This window comes from Pseudophryne corroboree, chromosome 4, assembly GCF_028390025.1.
Source record: "Pseudophryne corroboree isolate aPseCor3 chromosome 4, aPseCor3.hap2, whole genome shotgun sequence".
Taxonomy (NCBI): Eukaryota; Metazoa; Chordata; class Amphibia; order Anura; family Myobatrachidae; genus Pseudophryne; species Pseudophryne corroboree.
In genome coordinates, this window is record NC_086447.1 from 512819 (window position 1) to 529743 (window position 16925).

Consider the following 16925-nt stretch of genomic DNA (forward strand, 5'->3'; position numbering starts at 1 on the left):
TCACTATAGGAGAGAGGGATGTGCTCACTATAGGGGAGAGGTATGTGCTCACTATAGGGGAGAGGGATGTGCTCACTATAGGGGAGAGGGATGTGCTCACTATAGGGGAGAGGGATGTGCTCACTATAGGGGAGAGGGAGGAGGGATGTGCTCACTATAGGGGAGAGGGATGTGCTCACTATAGGGGAGTGGGAGGAGGGATGTGCTCACTATAGGGGAGAGGGAGGAGGGATGTGCTCACTATAGGGGAGAGGGAGGAGGGGTGGTCTTCTGTTTGCCGGCGGTCGGGCTCCCGGCGCTCAGTATACCGGCGCCGGGAGCCCGACAGCCGGCATACCGACACTTATTTTCCCTCGTGGGGGTCCACGACCCCCATAGAGGGAGAATAAAATAGTGTGGCGCGCGTAGCGCGCCACCGTGCCCGTAGCGTGGCGAGCGCAGCGAGCCCGCAAGGGGCTCATTTGCGCTCGCCAAGCTGTCGGTAAGCCGGCGGTCGGGCTCCCGGCGCCGGGATGCTGGTCGCCGGGAGCCCGACCGCCGGCCAGCCGTAGTGAACCCGGGAGGAGGGATGTGCTCACTATAGGGGAGAGGAAGGAGGGACGTACTCACTATAGGGGAGAAGGATGTGCTCACTATAGGGGAGAGAAAAGAAAAGAATATAAATTTAAAAAAAAAGGGGCAGACTAGATGGGCCAAGTGGTTCTTATCTGCCGACAAATTCTATGTTTCTATGAGAGGGAGGAGGGACATGATCACTATAGGGGAGAGGGAGGAGGGATGTGCTCACTATAGGGGGAGGGAGGAGGGATGTGCTCACTATAGGGGAGAGGGAGGAGGGATGTGCTCACTTTAGGTGAGAGGGAGGAGGGATGTGCTCACTATAGGGGAGAGGGATGTGCTCACTATAGGGGAGAGGGAGGAGGGATGTGCTCACTATAGGGGAGAGGGATGTGCTCAGTATAGGGGAGAGGGAGGAGGGACGTGCTCACTATAGCGGAGTGGGAGGAGGGATGTGCTCACTATAGGGGAGAGGGATGTGCTCACTATACGGGAGAGGGAGGAGGGATGTGCTCACTATACGGGAGAGGGAGGAGGGATGTGCTCACTATAGGGGAGAGGGAAGTGCTCACCATAGGGGAGAGGGAGGAGGGATGTGCTCACTATAGGGGAGAGGGAGGAGGGATGTGCTCACTATAGGTGAGAGGGAGGAGGGATGTGCTCACTATAGGGGAGAGGGAGGAGGGATGTGCTCACTATAGGGGAGAGGGAGGAGGGATGGGCTCACTATAGGGGAGAGGGAGGAGGGATGGGCTCACTATAGGGGAGAGGGAGGAGGGATGGGCTCACTATAGCGGAGATGGAGGAGGGATGTGCTCTATAGGGGAGAGGGAGGAGGGACATGATCACTATAGGAGAGTGGGAGGAGGGATGTGCTCACTATAGGGGAGTGGGAGGAGGGATGTGCTCACTATATGGGAGAGGGATGTGCTCACTATAGGGGAGAGGGAGGAGGGATGTGCTCACTATAGGGTAGAGGGAGTAGGGATGTGCTCATTATAGGGGAGAGGGAGGAGGGATGTGCTCACTATAGGGGAGAAGGAGGAGGGACGTGCTCACTATAGCGGAGTGAGAGGAGGGATGTGCTCACTATAGGGTAGAGGGATGTGCTCACTATACGGGAGAGGAGGGAGGAGGATGTGCTAACTATAGGGGTGAGGGAAGTGCTTACCATAGGGGAGAGGGAGGAGGGATGTGCTCACTATAGGGGAGAGGGAGGAGGGATGTGCTCACTATAGGGGAGAGGGATGTGCTCACTATAGGGGAGAGGGAGGAGGGAGGTGCTCACTATAGCGGAGTGGGAGGAGGGTTGTGCTCACTATACGGGAGAGGGAGGAGGGATGGGCTCACTATAGGGGAGAGGGAAGTGCTCACCATAAGGGAGAGGGAGGAGGGATGTGCTCACTATAGGGGAGAGGGAGGAGGGATGTGCTCACTATAGGGGAGAGGGAGGAGGGATGTGTTCACTATAGGGGAGAGGGATGTGCTCACTATACGGGAGAGGGAGGAGGGATGTGCTCACTATAGGGGAGAGGGAGGAGGGATGTGCTCACTATAGGGGAGAGGGAGGAGGAATGGGCTCACTATAGGGGGAGGGAGGAGGGATGGGCTCACTATAGCGGAGTGGGAGGAGGGATGTGCTCACTATAAGGGAGAGGGAGGAGGGACATGATCACTATAGGAGAGTGGGAGGAGGGATGTGCTCACTATAGGGGAGAGGGAGGAGGGATGTGCTCACCATAGGGGAGTGGGAGGAGGATGTGCTCACTATAGAGGAGAGGGAGGCGGGATGTGCTCACTATAGGGGAGTGGGAGGAGGGATGTGCTCACTATAGGAGAGAGGGAGGACGGATGTGCTCCCTATAGGGGAGAGGGATGTGCTCACTATACGGGAGAGGGAGGAGGGATGTGCTCACTATAGGGGAGAGGGAAGTGCTCACCATAGGGGAGAGGGAGGAGGGATGTGCTCACTATAGGGGAGAGGGAGGAGGGATGTGCTCACTATAGGGGAGAGGGAGGAGGGATGTGCTCACTATAGGGGAGAGGGATGTGCTCATTATATGGGAGAGGGAGGAGGGATGTGCTCACTTTAGGGAGAGGGAAGAGTGCTCACCATAGGGGAGAGGGAGGAGGGATGTGCTCACTTTAGGGGAGAGGGAAGTGCTCACCATAGGGGAGAGGGAGGAGGGATGTGCTCACTATAGGGAGAGGGAGGAGGGATGTGCTCACTATAGGGGACAGGGAGGAGGGATGTGCTCACTATAGGGGACAGGGAGGAGGAATGTGCTCACTATAGGGGACAGGGAGGAGGGATGTGCTCACTATAGAGGAGAGGGAGGCGGGATGTGCTCACTATAGGGGAGAGGGAGGAGGGATGGGCTCACTATAGGGAGAGAGGGAGGAGGGATGGGCTCACTATAGCGGAGTGGGAGGAGGGATGTGCTCACTATAGGGAGAGGGAGGAGGGATGGGCTCACTATAGGGGAGAGGGAGGAGGGATGTGCTCACTATAGGGGAGTGGGAGGCGGGATGTGCTCACTATAGGGAGAGGGAGGAGGGATGGGCTCACTATAGCGGAGAGGGATGTGCTCACTATAGGAGAGAGGGAGGAGGGATGTGCTTACTATAGGGGAGAGGGAGGAGAGATGTGCTCATTATAGGGGACAGGGACGAGGGATGTGCTCACTATAGGGGACAGGGAGGAGGAATGTGCTCACTATAGGGGACAGGGAGGAGGGATGTGCTCACTATAGAGGAGAGGGAGGCGGGATGTGCTCACTATAGGGGAGAGGGAGGAGGGATGGGCTCACTATAGGGGAGAGGGAGGAGGGATGGGCTCACTATAGCGGAGTGGGAGGAGGGATGTGCTCACTATAGGGGAGAGGGAGGAGGGATGGGCTCACTATAGGGGAGAGGGAGGAGGGATGTGCTCACTATAGGGGAGTGGGAGGAGGGATGTGCTCACTATAGGGGAGAGGGAGGACGGGCATGATCACTATAGGGGAGAGGGAGGAGGGATGTGCTCACTATAGGGGAGAGGGAGAAGGGATGTGCTCACTATAGGGGAGAGGGAGGAGGTATGTGCTCACTATAGGGGAGAGGGAGGAGGGATGTGCTCACTATAGGGGAGAAAGAGGAGGGATGTGCTCACAATAGGGGAGTGGGAGGAGGGATGTGCTCACTATAGGGGAGTGGGAGGAGGGATGTGCTCACTATAGGAGAGTGGGAGGACGGATGTGCTCACTATAGGGGAGAGGGATGTGCTCACTATAGGGGAGAGGGAGGAGGAATGTGCTCACTATACGGGAGAGGGAGGAGGGATGTGCTCACTATACGGGAGAGGGAGGAGGGATGTGCTCACTATAGGGGAGAGGGAGGAGGGATGTGCTCACTATAGGGGAGTGGGAGGAGGGATGTGCTCACTATAGGGGAGAGGGATGTGCTCACTATAGGGGAGAGGGAGGAGGGATGTGCTCACTATAGGGGAGAGGGAGGAGGGACGTGCTCACTATAGGGGAGAGGGAGGAGGGACGTGCTCACTATAGGGGAGAGGGAGGAGGGACGTGCTCACTATAGGGGAGAGGGAGGAGGGACGTGCTCACTATAGGGGAGAGGAGGAGGGACGTGCTCACTATAGGGGAGAGGGAGGAGGGACGTGCTCACTATAGGGAAGAGGGAGGAGGGATGTGCTCACTATAGGGGAGTGAGGAGGAGGGATGTGCTCACTATAGGGGAGAGGGAGGAGGGACATGATCACTATAGCGGAGTGGGAGGAGGGATGTGCTCACTATACGGAGAGGGAGGAGGGATGTGCTCACTATAGGGGAGAGGGATGTGCTCACTATAGGGGAGAGAGAAGTGCTCACTATAGGGGAGAGGGAAGTGCTCACTATAGGGAGAGGGAGGAGGGATGTGCTCACTATAGGGGAGAGGGAGGACGGGATGTGCTCACTATAGGGGACGAGGGAGGAGGATGTGCTCACTATGGGTGAGAGGGAGGAGGGATGTGCTCACTATAGGGGAGAGGGAGGAGGGATGTGCTCACTATACGGGAGAGGTAGGAGGGATGTGCTCACTATAGGGGAGAGGGAGGAGGGATGTGCTCACTATAGGGGAGAGGGAGGAGGGGCATGATCACTATAGGAGAGTGGGAGGAGGGACGTGCTCACTATAGGGGAGTAGGAGGAGGGATGTGCTCACTATAGGGGAGAGGGAGGAGGGATGTGCTCACTATAGGGGAGAGGGAGGAGGGATGTGCTCACTATAGGGGAGAGGGAGGAGGGATGTGCTCACTATAGGGGAGAGGGATGTGCTCACTATAGGGGAGTGGGAGGAGGGATGTGCTCACTATAGGAGAGTGGGAGGACGGATGTGCTCACTATAGGGGAGAGGGATGTGCTCACTATAGGGGAGAGGGAGGAGGAATGTGCTCACTATACGGGAGAGGGAGGAGGGATGTGCTCACTATACGGGAGAGGAGGGAGGGATGTGCTCACTATAGGGGAGAGGGAGGAGGGATGTGCTCACTATAGGGGAGTGGGAGGAGGGATGTGCTCACTATAGGGGAGAGGGATGTGCTCACTATAGGGGAGAGGGAGGAGGGATGTGCTCACTATAGGGGAGAGGGAGGAGGGACGTGCTCACTATAGGGGAGAGGGAGGAGGGACGTGCTCACTATAGGGGAGAGGGAGGAGGGACGTGCTCACTATAGGGGAGAGGGAGGAGGGACGTGCTCACTATAGGGGAGAGGGAGGAGGGACGTGCTCACTATAGGGGAGAGGGAGGAGGGACGTGCTCACTATAGGGAAGAGGGAGGAGGGATGTGCTCACTATAGGGGAGTGGGAGGAGGGATGTGCTCACTATAGGGGAGAGGGAGGAGGGACATGATCACTATAGCGGAGTGGGAGGAGGGATGTGCTCACTATACGGGAGAGGGGAGGAGGGATGTGCTCACTATAGGGGAGAGGGATGTGCTCACTATAGGGGAGAGAGAAGTGCTCACTATAGGGGAGAGGGAAGTGCTCACTATAGGGGAGAGGGAGGAGGGATGTGCTCACTATAGGGGAGAGGGAGGCGGGATGTGCTCACTATAGGGGACAGGGAGGAGGGATGTGCTCACTATGGGTGAGAGGGAGGAGGGATGTGCTCACTATAGGGGAGAGGGAGGAGGGATGTGCTCACTATACGGGAGAGGTAGGAGGGATGTGCTCACTATAGGGGAGAGGGAGGAGGGATGTGCTCACTATAGGGGAGAGGGAGGAGGGGCATGATCACTATAGGAGAGTGGGAGGAGGGACGTGCTCACTATAGGGGAGTAGGAGGAGGGATGTGCTCACTATAGAGGAGTAGGAGGAGGGATGTGCTCACTATAGGGGAGAGGGAGGAGGGATGTGCTCACTATAGGGGAGAGGGAGGAGGGATGTGCTCACTATAGGGGAGAGGGAGGAGGGATGTGCTCACTATAGGGGAGAGGGATGTGCTCACTATAGGGGAGTGGGAGGAGGGATGTGCTCACTATAGGAGAGTGGGAGGACGGATGTGCTCACTATAGGGGAGAGGGATGTGCTCACTATAGGGGAGAGGGAGGAGGAATGTGCTCACTATACGGGAGAGGGAGGAGGGATGTGCTCACTATACGGGAGAGGGAGGAGGGATGTGCTCACTATAGGGGAGAGGGAGGAGGGATGTGCTCACTATAGGGGAGTGGGAGGAGGGATGTGCTCACTATAGGGGAGAGGGATGTGCTCACTATAGGGGAGAGGGAGGAGGGATGTGCTCACTATAGGGGAGAGGGAGGAGGACGTGACTCACTATAGGGGAGAGGGAGGAGGGACGTGCTCACTATAGGGGAGAGGGAGGAGGGACGTGCTCACTATAGGGGAGAGGGAGGAGGGACGTGCTCACTATAGGGGAGAGGGAGGAGGGACGTGCTCACTATAGGGAAGAGGGAGGAGGGATGTGCTCACTATAGGGGAGTGGGAGGAGGGATGTGCTCACTATAGGGGAGAGGGAGGAGGGACATGATCACTATAGCGGAGTGGGAGGAGGGATGTGCTCACTATACGGGAGAGGGAGGAGGGATGTGCTCACTATAGGGGAGAGGGATGTGCTCACTATAGGGGAGAGAGAAGTGCTCACTATAGGGGAGAGGGAAGTGCTCACTATAGGGGAGAGGGAGGAGGGATGTGCTCACTATAGGGGAGAGGGAGGCGGGATGTGCTCACTATAGGGGACAGGGAGGAGGGATGTGCTCACTATGGGTGAGAGGGAGGAGGGATGTGCTCACTATAGGGGAGAGGGAGGAGGGATGTGCTCACTATACGGGAGAGGTAGGAGGGATGTGCTCACTATAGGGGAGAGGGAGGAGGGATGTGCTCACTATAGGGGAGAGGGAGGAGGGGCATGATCACTATAGGAGAGTGGGAGGAGGGACGTGCTCACTATAGGGGAGTAGGAGGAGGGATGTGCTCACTATAGGGGAGAGGGAGGAGGGATGTGCTCACTATAGGGGAGAGGGAGGAGGGATGTGCTCACTATAGGGGAGAGGGAGGAGGGATGTGCTCACTATAGGGGAGAGGGATGTGCTCACTATAGGGGAGAGGGAGGAGGGATGTGCTCACTATAGGGGAGAGGGAGGAGGGACGTGCTCACTATAGGGGAGAGGGAGGAGGGATGTGCTCACTATAGGGGAGAGGGAGGAGGGATGTGCTCACTATAGGGGAGAGGGAGGAGGGATGTGCTCACTATAGGGGAGAGGGAGGAGGGATGTGCTCACTATAGGGGAGAGGGAGGAGGGATGTGCTCACTATAGGGGAGAGGGAGGAGGGACGTGCTCACTATAGGGGAGAGGGAGGAGGGACGTGCTCACTATAGGGGAGAGGGAGGAGGGACATGATCACTATAGCGGAGTGGGAGGAGGGATGTGCTCACTATAGGGAAGAGGGAGGAGGGATGTGCTCACTATAGGGGAGTGGGAGGAGGGATGTGCTCACTATAGGGGAGAGGGAGGAGGGACATGATCACTATAGGGGAGAGGGAGGAGGGATGTGCTCACTATAGGGGAGAGGGAGGAGGGATGTGCTCACTATAGGGGAGAGGGAGGAGGGATGTGCTCACTATAGGGGAGAGGGAGGAGGGATGTGCTCACTATAGGGGAGAGGGATGTGCTCACTATAGGGGAGAGGGAGGAGGGATGTGCTCACTATAGGGGAGAGGGAGGAGGGATGTGCTCACTATAGGGGAGTGGGAGGAGGGATGTGCTCACTATAGGGGAGAGGGAGGAGGGATGTGCTCACTATACGGGAGAGGTAGGAGGGATGTGCTAACTATAGGGGAGAGGGAGGAGGGATGTGCTCACTATAGGGGAGAGGGAAGAGGGGCATGATCACTATAGGAGAGTGGGAGGAGGGACGTGCTCACTATAGGGGAGTAGGGATGTGCTCACTATAGGGGAGAGGGAGGAGGGATGTGCTCACTATAGGGGAGAGGGAGGAGGGATGTGCTCACTATAGGGGAGAGGGAGGAGGGATGTGCTCACTATAGGGGAGAGGGAGGAGGGACGTGCTCACTATAGGGGAGAGGGAGGAGAGATGTGCTCACTATAGGGGAGAGGGAGGAGGGATGTGCTCACTATAGGGGAGAGGGAGGAGGGACGTGCTCACTATAGGGGAGAGGGAGGAGGGACATGATCACTATAGCGGAGTGGGAGGAGGGATGTGCTCACTATAGGGGAGAGGGAGGAGGGATGTGCTCACTATAGGGGAGAGGGAGGAGGGACATGATCACTATAGGGGAGAGGGAGGAGGGACGTGCTCACTATAGGGGAGAGGGAGGAGGGATGTGCTCACTATAGGGGAGAGGGAGGAGGGATGTGCTCACTATAGGGGAGAGGGAGGAGGGATGTGCTCACTATAGGGGAGAGGGATGTGCTCACTATAGGGGAGAGGGAGGAGGGATGTGCTCACTATAGGGGAGAGGGAGGAGGGATGTGCTCACTATAGGGGAGTGGGAGGATGGATGTGCTCACTATAGGGGAGAGGGAGGAGGGATGTGCTCACTATAGGGGAGAGGGAGGAGGGATGTGCTCACTATAGGGGAGAGGGATGTGCTCACTATAGGGGAGAGGGAGGAGGGATGTGCTCACTATAGGGGAGAGGGAGGAGGGATGTGCTCACTATAGGGGAGAGGGAGGAGGGATGTGCTCACTATAGGGGAGTGGGAGGAGGGATGTCCTCACTATAGGGGAGAGGGAGGAGGGATGTGCTCACTATATGGGAGAGGGAGGAGGGGTGTGCTCACTATAGGGGAGAGGGAGGAGAGATGATCTCACTATAGGGGAGTGGGAGGAGGGATGTGCTCACTATAGGGGAGTGGGAGGAGGGATGTGCTCACTATACGGGAGAGGGAGGAGGGATGTGCTCACTATAGGGGAGAGGGAGGAGGGATGTGCTCACTATAGGGGATAGGGAGGAGGGATGATCTCACTATAGGGGAGTGGGAGGAGGGATGCGCTCACTATAGGGGAGTGGGAGGAGGGATGATCTCACTATAGGGGAGTGGGAGGAGGGATGTGCTCACTATAGGGGAGAGGGAGGAGGGATGTGCTCACTATAGTGCAGAGCGGGGGAGAGGGACATGATCACTATAGGGGCCCTCACAATGGGTGCGGTATGGCATACCGGCGCCGGAAGCCCGACCGCCGGCATACCGACAGCGTGGAGATAGCAAATGAGCCCCTTGCGGGCTCGCAGCGCTCGCCACGCTGCGGGCACGGGGGTTATGGACCCCCACAGGGGAGAAAAAAATGTCGGTATGCCAGCTGTCGGGATTCCGACGCCGCTATACTGTGTGCCGGGATCCTGACAGTCGGCAACCTGAAGACCACCCCTCACAATAACCCTGCGATATCAGTGGAGGACACTTACGTCTGTTGGGCACCACATGAAGTTTACAGCGGCTGTCCACAGCGACACTGAGCATGGCGGTCTCATTGTCACCCCGCAGGGCCCTGCCTTGCTTTGTGTCAGGAAAGAAGGCGAGGTCTGTTACCACAATGCCGTGGGCTTCTTCCACGTAATACAGCTTCTGTGGAACACAAGAGCGGAGACCGTGGTATAATGACTACTGGTGGGACACGCTGTATAATAACACACATCATTATACTGAACAATCTCCATTTACTCCACAAGATGGCAGCAACAGCGTTCAACAGCGTGCCCATCAGATGGACACACCCGGCGCAGGGACGTCATGTATCAGAGGAGATTACAGAGCGGTAACTAGCTCTACGTACACAGTACTGCAATATATGCTGCCCCAGCACCGACGCCCTGACCTACCCCAACACCTTCCATTACCCCCACATACCTTACCCCACACCCTGACACCTTCCATTACCCACCATATACTTCACCCCACACCCTGACCTACCCCAACACTGACACCCCCCCATATACCTAACCCCACACCTCACCTACCCCAACACTGACACCCCCCATATACCTAACCCCACAACTCACCTACCCCAACACCTTCCATTACCCCACATACCTTACCCCACACCCTGACACCTTCCATTACCCACCATATACTTCACCCCACACCCTGACCTACCCCAACACTGACACCCCCCATATACCTAACCCCACACCTCACCTACCGCAACACTGACACCCCCCATATACCTAACCCCACACCTCACCTACCCCAACACCTTCCATTACCCCCCATATACCTCACCTACCCCAACACCTTCCATTACCCCCATATACCTTACCCCACACCCTCACCTACCCCAACACTGACACCTTCCATTACCTCCATATACCTTACCCCACACCCTGACCTACCCAAACACTGCCACCCCCCATACACCTTACCCCACACCCTGACCTACCCCAACACTGACACCCCCCATATACCTTACCCCAACACTGACACCCCCCATATACCTTACCCTACACCTCACCTACCCCAATACTGCCACCCCCCATATACCTTACCCCAACACTGACACCCCCCATATACCTTACCCCACACCTCACCTACCCCAACATCTTCCATTACCCCCCATATACCTCACCCCACACCCTCACCTACCCCAACACTGACACCCCCCATATACCTAACCCCACACCTCACCTACCGCAACACTGACACCCCCCATATACCTAACCCCACACCTCACCTACCCCAACACCTTCCATTACCCCCCATATACCTCACCTACCCCAACACCTTCCATTACCCCCATATACCTTACCCCACACCCTCACCTACCCCAACACTGACACCTTCCATTACCTCCATATACCTTACCCCACACCCTGACCTACCCAAACACTGCCACCCCCCATACACCTTACCCCACACCCTGACCTACCCCAACACTGACACCCCCCATATACCTTACCCCAACACTGACACCCCCCATATACCTTACCCTACACCTCACCTACCCCAACACTGCCACCCCCCATATACCTTACCCCAACACTGACACCCCCCATATACCTTACCCCACACCTCACCTACCCCAACATCTTCCATTACCCCCCATATACCTCACCCCACACCCTCACCTACCCCAACACTGACACCCCCCATATACCTTACCCCACACCTCACCTACCCCAACATCTTCCATTACCCCCCATATACCTTACCCCACACCTCACCTACCCCAACATCTTCCATTACCCCCCATATACCTTACCCCAACACTGACACCCCCCATATACCTTACCCCAACACTGACACCCCCCATATACCTTACCCCACACCCTGACACCTTCCATTACCCACCATATACCTCACCCCACACCCTCACCTACCCCAACACTGACACCTTCCATTACCCACCATATACCTCACCCCACACCCTGACCTACCCCAACACTGACACCTTCCATTACCCCCCATATACCTCACCCCACCACTGCCACCCCCCATATACCTTACCCCAACACTGACACCCCCCATATACCTTACCCCAACACTGACACCCCCCATATACCTTACCCCAACACTGACACCCCCCATATACCTTACCCCAACACTGACACCCCCATATACCTTACCCCAACACTGACACCCCCCATATACCTTACCCCAACACTGACACCCCCCATATACCTTACCCCAACACTGACACCCCCCATATACCTTACCCCAACACTGACACCCCCCATATACCTCACCCCACACCCTGACCTACCCCAACACCTTCCATTACCCCCCATATACCTTACCTCACCTATCCCAACACTGCCACCCCCCATATACCTCACCCCACACCCTGACCTACCCCAACACCTTCCATTACCCCCCATATACCTTACTTCACACCTCACCTACCCCAACACTGCCACCCCCCATATACCTTACCCCACACCCTGACACCTTCCATTACCCACCATATACCTCACCCCACACCCTCACCTACCCCAACACTGACACCTTCCATTACCTCCATATACCTTACCCCACACCCTGACCTACCCCAACACTGCCCCCCCATATACCTTACCCCAACACTGCCACCCCCCATATACCTTACCCCACACCCTGACCTACCACAACACTGCCACCCCCCATATACCTTACCCCACACCCTGACCTACCCCAACACTGACACCCCCCATATACCTTACCCCACACCTCACCTACCCCAACACTGAAACCTTCCATTACCCCCCATATACCTCACCCCACACCTCACCTACCCCAACACTGAAACCTTCCATTACCCCCCATATACCTTACCCCACACCCTGACCTACCCTAAAACCTTCCATTACCCCCCATATACCTCACCCCACATCCTCACCTAGCCCAACACTGACACCCCCCATATACCTTACCCCACACCCTGACACCTTCCATTACCCACCATATACCTCACCCCACACCCTCACCTACCCCAACACTGACACCTTCCATTACCTCCATATACCTTACCCCACACCCTGACCTACCCCAACACTGCCACCCCCCATATACCTTACCCCACACCCTGACCTACCCCAACACTGACACCCCCCATATACCTTACCCCAACACTGACACCCCACATATACCTTACCCTACACCTCACCTACCCCAACACTGCCACCCCCCATATACCTTACCCCAACACTGACACCCCCCATATACCTTACCCCACACCTCACCTACCCCAACACTGACACCCCCCATATACCTTACCCCACACCTCACCTACCCCAACACTGACACCCCCCATATACCTTACTCCACACCTCACCTACCCCAACACCTTCCATTACCCCCCATATACTTCACCCAACACTGACACCCCCCATATACCTTACTCCACACCTCACCTACCCCAACACCTTCCATTACCCCCCATATACTTCACCCAACAGCCTGACCTACCCCAACACTGACACCCCCCATATACCTTACCCCACACCTCACCTACGCCAACACCTTCCATTACCCCCCATATACTTCACCCAACACTGACACCCCCCATATACCTTACTCCACACCTCACCTACCCCAACACCATCCATTACCCCCCATATACCTTACCCCACACCCTGACCTACCCCAACACTGACACCCCCCATATACCTTACCCCAACACTGACACCCCCCATATACTTCACCCAACACTGACACCCCCCATATACCTTACCTCACACCTCACCTACCCCAACACTGCCACCCCCCATATACCTTACCCCACACCTCACCTACCCCAACACTGACACCCCCCATATACCTCACCCCAACACTGACACCCCCCATATACCTTACCCCACACCTCACCTACCCCAACATCTTCCATTACCCCCCATATACCTCACCCCACACCCTCACCTACCCCAACACTGACACCTTCCATTACCCCCATATACCTCACCCCAACACTGACACCCCCCATATACCTTACCCCAACACTGACACCCCCCATATACCTTACCCCAACACTCACCTACCCCAACACTGACACCCCCCATATACCTTACCCCAACACTGACACCCCCCATATACCTTACCCCACACCCTGACACCTTCCATTACCCACCATATACCTCACCCCACACCCTCACCTACCCCAACACTGACACCTTCCATTACCTCCATATACCTTACCCCACACCCTGACCTACCCCAACACTGACCCCCCCATATACCTTACCCCAACACTGCCACCCCCCATATACCTTACCCCACACCCTGACCTACCCCAACACTGACACCCCCCATATACCTTACCCCACACCTCACCTACCCCAACACTGACACCTTTCATTACCCCCCATATACCTCACCCCACACCTCACCTACCCCAACACTGAAACCTTCCATTACCCCCCATATACCTTACCCCACACCCTGACCTACCCTAATACCTTCCATTACCCCCATATACCTCACCCCACATCCTCACCTACCCCAATACTGACACCCCCCATATACCTTACCCCACACCCTGACACCTTCCATTACCCACCATATACCTCACCCCACACCCTCACCTACCCCAACACTGACACCTTCCATTACCTCCATATACCTTACCCCACACCCTGACCTACCCCAACACTGCCACCCCCGATATACCTTACCCCACACCCTGACCTACCCCAACACTGACACCCCCCATATACCTTACCCCAACACTGACACCCCACATATACCTTACTCCACACCTCACCTACCCCAACACCTTCCATTACCCCCCATATACTTCACCCAACACTGACACCCCCCATATACCTTACTCCACACCTCACCTACCCCAACACCTTCCATTACCCCCCATATACTTCACCCAACAGCCTGACCTACCCCAACACTGACACCCCCCATATACCTTACCCCACACCTCACCTACGCCAACACCTTCCATTACCCCCCATATAATTCACCCAACACTGACACCCCCCATATACCTTACTCCACACCTCACCTACCCCAACACCTTCCATTACCCCCCATATACCTTACCCCACACCCTGACCTACCCCAACACTGACACCCCCCATATACCTTACCCCAACACTGACACCCCCCATATACCTTACCCCAACACTGCCACCCCCCATATACTTCACCCAACACTGACACCCCCCATATACCTTACCTCACACCTCACCTACCCCAACACTGCCACCCCCCATATACCTTACCCCACACCTCACCTACCCCAACACTGACACCCCCCATATACCTCACCCAAACACTGACACCCCCCATATACCTTACCCCACACCTCACCTACCCCAACATCTTCCATTACCCCCCATATACCTCACCCCACACCCTCACCTACCCCAACACTGACACCTTCCATTACTCCCCATATACCTCACCCCAACACTGACACCCCCCATATACCTTACCCCAACACTGACACCCCCCATATACCTTACCCCAACACTCACCTACCCCAACACTGACACCCCCCATATACCTTACCCCAACACTGACACCCCCCATATACCTTACCCCACACCCTGACACCTTCCATTACCCACCATATACCTCACCCCACACAATCACCTACCCCAACACTGACACCTTCCATTACCTCCATATACCTTACCCCACACCCTGACCTAACCCAACACTGCCCCCCCATATACCTTACCCCAACACTGCCACCCCCCATATACCTTACCCCACACCCTGACCTACCACAACACTGCCACCCCCCATATACCTTACCCCACACCCTGACCTACCCCAACACTGACACCCCCCATATACCTTACCCCACACCTCACCTACCCCAACACTGAAACCTTCCATTACCCCCCATATACCTCACCCCACACCTCACCTACCCCAACACTGAAACCTTCCATTACCCCCCATATACCTTACCCCACACCCTGACCTACCCTAAAACCTTCCATTACCCCCCATATACCTCACCCCACATCCTCACCTAGCCCAACACTGACAACCCCCATATACCTTACCCCACACCCTGACACCTTCCATTACCCACCATATACCTCACCCCACACCCTCACCTACCCCAACACTGACACCTTCCATTACCTCCATATACCTTACCCCACACCCTGACCTACCCCAACACTGCCACCCCCCATATACCTTACCCCACACCCTGACCTACCCCAACACTGACACCCCCCATATACCTTACCCCAACACTGACACCCCACATATACCTTACCCTACACCTCACCTACCCCAACACTGCCACCCCCCATATACCTTACCCCAACACTGACACCCCCCATATACCTTACCCCACACCTCACCTACCCCAACACTGACACCCCCCATATACCTTACCCCACACCTCACCTACCCCAACACTGACACCCCCCATATACCTTACTCCACACCTCACCTACCCCAACACCTTCCATTACCCCCCATATACTTCACCCAACACTGACACCCCCCATATACCTTACTCCACACCTCACCTACCCCAACACCTTCCATTACCCCCCATATACTTCACCCAACAGCCTGACCTACCCCAACACTGACACCCCCCATATACCTTACCCCACACCTCACCTACGCCAACACCTTCCATTACCCCCCATATACTTCACCCAACACTGACACCCCCCATATACCTTACTCCACACCTCACCTACCCCAACACCTTCCATTACCCCCCATATACCTTACCCCACACCCTGACCTACCCCAACACTGACACCCCCCATATACCTTACCCCAACACTGACACCCCCCATATACCTTACCCCAACACTGCCACCCCCCATATACTTCACCCAACACTGACACCCCCCATATACCTTACCTCACACCTCACCTACCCCAACACTGCCACCCCCCATATACCTTACCCCACACCTCACCTACCCCAACACTGACACCCCCCATATACCTCACCCAAACACTGACACCCCCCATATACCTTACCCCACACCTCACCTACCCCAACATCTTCCATTACCCCCCATATACCTCACCCCACACCCTCACCTACCCCAACACTGACACCTTCCATTACTCCCCATATACCTCACCCCAACACTGACACCCCCCATATACCTTACCCCAACACTGACACCCCCCATATACCTTACCCCAACACTCACCTACCCCAACACTGACACCCCCCATATACCTTACCCCAACACTGACACCCCCCATATACCTTACCCCACACCCTGACACCTTCCATTACCCACCATATACCTCACCCCACACCCTCACCTACCCCAACACTGACACCTTCCATTACTCCCCATATACCTCACCCCAACACTGACACCCCCCATATACCTTACCCCAACACTGACACCCCCCATATACCTTACCCCAACACTCACCTACCCCAACACTGACACCCCCCATATACCTTACCCCAACACTG

At 56.1% G+C, this 16925-nt stretch overlaps 1 protein-coding gene across 1 annotated transcript in view; it reads right to left on the reverse strand.

The window, feature by feature from the left end:
- The window catches only part of PREB (prolactin regulatory element binding), a 115549-nt gene that overhangs the window by 1493 nt on the left and 97131 nt on the right, over positions 1-16925 (reverse strand). The window contains exon 9 of the mRNA XM_063914898.1: positions 9484-9643. Coding sequence (XP_063770968.1) covers positions 9484-9643 — 160 coding nt within the window. The remainder of the gene's footprint in view (positions 1-9483; positions 9644-16925) is intronic.